The 4,484-nt window shown below is 31.9% G+C and overlaps 1 protein-coding gene across 1 annotated transcript; it reads right to left on the bottom strand.

Annotated features, from left to right (window-relative positions):
- Positions 1–271: 271 nt before the first annotated feature.
- LOC128016361 (interleukin-8) lies at positions 272–1,665 on the bottom strand. The gene is made up of 4 exons (XM_052600843.1): positions 1,531–1,665; positions 1,305–1,434; positions 705–773; positions 272–573 (listed from the first exon to the last, which is right to left on the bottom strand). Exons 1-4 carry the CDS (start codon positions 1,595–1,597, stop codon positions 540–542), a joined length of 300 nt encoding a protein of 99 aa, XP_052456803.1. The 5' UTR covers positions 1,598–1,665; the 3' UTR covers positions 272–539.
- Between the last annotated feature and the right edge of the window lie 2,819 nt (positions 1,666–4,484).

The raw sequence follows: 4,484 nt of genomic DNA, 5'->3' as shown, positions 1-4,484 counted from the left end.
ACTCAAAAAAGAGCTTGTTTTGTGGATTATCACAGACATCTACAAAAAACATTTACAGTGGATAAGTTATATGGCCTATTTTTTAAATCTAAGTTTTCTATAACGCATGCAAATAAAAATAGAATTTTTCAGACTGTCTCATTTTGGGTTCTGCAGAGGAAAGTTTTAATTAAAAAACTTTTTTTTTCTGTGAAATTCACAGCTCAGGGAATGATACTGTAATGTCACAATGCGCAGTGCCAAAAACGCACAATGAAGACCAGCTAAAATATCCATTATGACACTTTTTATTATAAGTGTGCATTAATTTAAAAACAATACAAAGCTACATGAGTATATAAAAAGACAATTCAGTGACACAATAACAATAAATATAATTTAATAAAATAAAATTAAGTTTGTTCAAGTTTACTTTTAATAAACAAGTGGTAGCACATTTTCACAATCGATACTTCATGTATCACCCAGAGATGAGGAAACTCTATTACAGTAGAAGTTGAATCAGTTTCTTCAGTCGCTCTTTGAACCGTGATATTCATTCATTGTTGACTCTTGATGTTTCTCTTGTTGATTCTGCAAACATGAAGAAACGTGTTAGTGTCTGAAGGTGTACCAAAGTGATGCAATGAAAACATTTTATATACAATTCACATCATGAATCATTTTAAGACGGATAATTATAGCCATCATAAACAAGAACTTACTCTTCTTTGAGAGAAATCACCCAGTCTTTCGTAGGATCAAGACACATCTCTCCTTTCTTCATTTTGGCACTGTAAGTAACAAATTATGTCATTCTTTAAAATTGATAGAATTACTCTTAACCACTGCATAAAATGATACACGAGTCACATTCTGACTGCATCATTCTAACAGAACTGTTAATCCAAAAATACAAAGACAACTGTCAGGCAAAAAGCAAGACTTTTATAATTTAATAAAAGAAAATTAAATAAACTTTAAAGAACAGCTCAGGCATTCTGCTAAATCTCTCCATTGGTGAAGCTATAACTCATACAGGCTGAAGGTGAAAAATGACCAAATTTCATTCATTTAGGTGTACTATCCATGAAGCATCACACTACCACTTAAATTTTTGTACACTATTGATCGTAAAGAACTTTTAAATTTAAACTTTGCTGTTTTGTTTTTGTCATTTAAAAAAAAAAAAAAAAAAAAAATATATATATATTGGTTTTAGTTAACTAATCACTCTTTTTTGTTTTTTTGATGCTTTAAAAAAAAATCATGTTTTGACTGGTAGTGCACTTTAGATGTCTGTATGTGAAGTGTTTCACACGCACATGATCTCCTCGTGTTTGCAATGTGGTCCAGCGGAAATAACCCTCAATGAGAGTATTTTATTAGCTGGAATTGCTGGAGCTGAATGCATTTGAGGGCAGTTGCAACGTAGCTGTGGGCGAACAGGTCTTCCTGCAGCGACAGAGAGAGAGAAAAGTCCTGTAAGATTAGCATGAAATATTCATCAAAATGTCAAAACGCATGATAAATTAATGTTAGTCTGCTTACCCTCTGTTGTGGACAGCAGTGCAACTGTGCAGATCAAAAGCACGAAAGCTGATACTGTGAGTTTCATTTTTCTGAGCCAGTACTGTGCAGAGCAACACTAATGAAGAGATGAAAAAGCTGTAGTCTGTAGGTTATGAGAATACAGCGCCCTGCACTCTCCCTTTTAAAGACAGTCCCTCCCACACAACATGCACAAGGTTATTGTGCAATTATGATTTCTCAGCATTCTTCTCTTCCTACGAACTGTATCTTTAATTTCCCTTGATAATAAAATAATTTATAAACAGTATAACTGCTACCAAATGTCAATTGACCTAATAAACACACACACACACACACACACACACACAGATATATATATATATATATATATATATATATATATATATATATATATGCACATTTCTAATGCCTCTAATTTATCATCACAAACAAATATGTTGCACACAAGCTTCTACATTCCTTTTGTCATCTGAATGACAGTTTATTTTTAGCAAACAAAACGCCTTTAAGTATAACTGTAAAACTGCTTTGTGTTTGAAAACTGAAATAGTATTTTCTTGTAAAACATACTCCAATAATCTTAATTTTATTTAAAAAATATAAAAAACAATTTAACAGTGTACAGAGCTTTGATCAACTATGCATTTAAATATAATTTTAAGACATGTTTGAGAGTTATAGTGTGATTGGTATTTATATCATTTGAAAAAAAATGTTTTATTGTTATTAAAAAATTATTGATTTACATTATAAATTATCAGAATGTCATTTAATTTTTTTTGTCCATTTAAATATCAGTATCTGTACCAAATTGCATAGTTTTGCTCAGTTTGGGCTAATATAAAAAAGCAAACTTGAATAAAAAAAGAAAAAAAAAAATACAGAAAATTAGATTTTTCTCACTATTATTTTATTTCAGTATTTACAGGGTTAATAGAAATATAAGTTACTGTAACTCAGACAGTAGAACATGGTGCACAACATGATGCATAAAACTAAAACAGTAAATTCCATTCTATTCTGATATGATGAAGAAAGGCACCAACACTGAGCATGCTGGAAATCCAGAAAATGTGAAAAAATGTGTTTAGTACAGTACATTCAGATACCATTATCTGTCAAAACTTATATTGCGCATAGCTTTTATTTTGCATGTGTCATGTTGCAGTTCTTTTTAACAGAACCATTGCAGCAACAGAGAAGAACTGAAAACTCTGACTCACTGAAATGAAAAATGTAGCACAAGAAAGACAAAATGTCAAAGGTAAACATCCTTAATGCTCTGCTCTTTAGTAGATATTAGTATTAGAATGCATGATTTGTGTTACCAAACACAAGAGATGACATTCTCAAGCACTTAATCAAGCTCTTCTAAATGTTTGCACTGAACGGCTGTGAAAACAGAAATTGGGGGAAGCAGAATCATGATTCAATTTAAAACAAAGTGTTTTCTGCTTGCCAAGATCACCTCAGTTTTCCACGGAAAGCTCTTTCAAACACAACTGGACTCCAAAGAACTAAGTCTCCAACGTAAAAAAAAAAAAAAAAAACATTTTCTCCAAATGAAAAAATTAGGCACAGTATAGTGAGCCTTCCCAGAAATGGTGATGTTGCAGCCTGCAACACTAAATTCCAGTCCTTTAATGGTGTTAACCTCTTCAGCAATCTGGTCATGGAGTAGAAGTCATCAGATATCTTTCCACCATTTATTTATGTGCAGGTTTCTCCATATTCATATATTGATTATGCATTGGAGGTAGTTTCTACAATGAAAAATAAAACAGAAGTAAATACCTGCTGGGTGTGGTACTGTACATACTTTACGCAGGGGTTTGTCTTAAACTAATTTTTTTTTTTTACATATATTTACAAGTGGTTGAAAGATTGTGAATGATAAATTGTGTTCTGCAATTAACATGCATGCATTTTTTCAAGTCATTCATTCAAACACAGTCATTAATTCAGGGGGACATTTTGGTCTAACTTGAGTCAGTTTTAGTAAAATCTTAATATGACAGTCTCTTCCTGGTGAAAAAAAAACAACAACAAAAAACAAAAACAAAAAAAAAAACACTAAGAACATAATATTTTCAGAAAATTACTTTATTAACATCCTTTAAGGAAAATAAATTAAAGGTGCTGTAGGGAACTTTTGTAAAAAAAATATTTTTAACATATTTATTAAACCTGTCATTATGTCCTGACAGTAGAATATGAGACAGATAATCTGTGAAAAAAATCAAGCTCCTCTGGCTCCTCCCAGTGTCCTATTGCTATTTGCAGAAACTCCATCGCTCCTGGTAAGAAAACAACCAATCAGAGCTGCGGTCCGTAACTTGTGTTCAATGAGTACAATTTATATAATAAGCGAGTACACCATGAATCCATTTTTCAAGGTGTACTCGCTTATTATATAAATTTTACGAATCCATTTTTCAAACCATGTTTTTGGCTTGTCCTGAATCACTAGGGTGCACCTATAATAAGTGTTTATATTCGGACTATTTTAGATTGCTTCAGGGAAACCGCGGCGGAGTAACCCAGTACCTTTGTGATTCTTCATAGACATAAACAGAGAGAAGTAGTTCCGGCTACGATGTTCTTCCGCAAGACACAAGCAGTTCTGTTTATTAACCGCTAGAGCGTCAAAAGTTCCCTACCGCAGCTTTAAGCAACTGTTTAATATCGAAAACCAACAAACAAATAAAATTGGCACTATGCAGTTTTTGTTTGCATTAACATTAAAATACTAATATTAAAAATGATGGATTTTAAATGATCTGATAATATTGGTTTTGTGACTTACAACACAACGCGTTATCTACAAGAAATAAAATATGAAATTATAAACCTCACATTTCAGTCTTTAACTCATTTTCATAGAAGGTCAATAATGGGCATTTTAGAATATGTATTATCTTGTTTTCCACATACATGTTAAGATTTACAAC

Source organism: Carassius gibelio, chromosome A7, assembly GCF_023724105.1.
Source record: "Carassius gibelio isolate Cgi1373 ecotype wild population from Czech Republic chromosome A7, carGib1.2-hapl.c, whole genome shotgun sequence".
In the NCBI taxonomy this organism is placed as follows: Eukaryota; Metazoa; Chordata; class Actinopteri; order Cypriniformes; family Cyprinidae; genus Carassius; species Carassius gibelio.
The sequence above is the reverse complement of the archived record's forward strand: the minus strand, read 5'-3'. Positions and strand labels throughout refer to the sequence as shown.

What these genes read in the sequence shown, in the direction of transcription:
- LOC128016361 (XM_052600843.1), bottom strand. Translation starts at nt 1,597, where the DNA reads ATGAAACTCACAGTATCAGCTTTCGTGCTTTTGATCTGCACAGTTGCA. An exon ending in ACTGCTGTCCACAACAGAGG is followed by an intron (nt 1,435 to 1,530) that starts GTAAGCAGACTA and finishes CTGTCGCTGCAG; the next exon opens with GAAGACCTGTTCGCCCACAG. An exon ending in TGCAAACACGAGGAGATCAT is followed by an intron (nt 774 to 1,304) that starts GTGCGTGTGAAA and finishes TGTTACTTACAG; the next exon opens with TGCCAAAATGAAGAAAGGAG.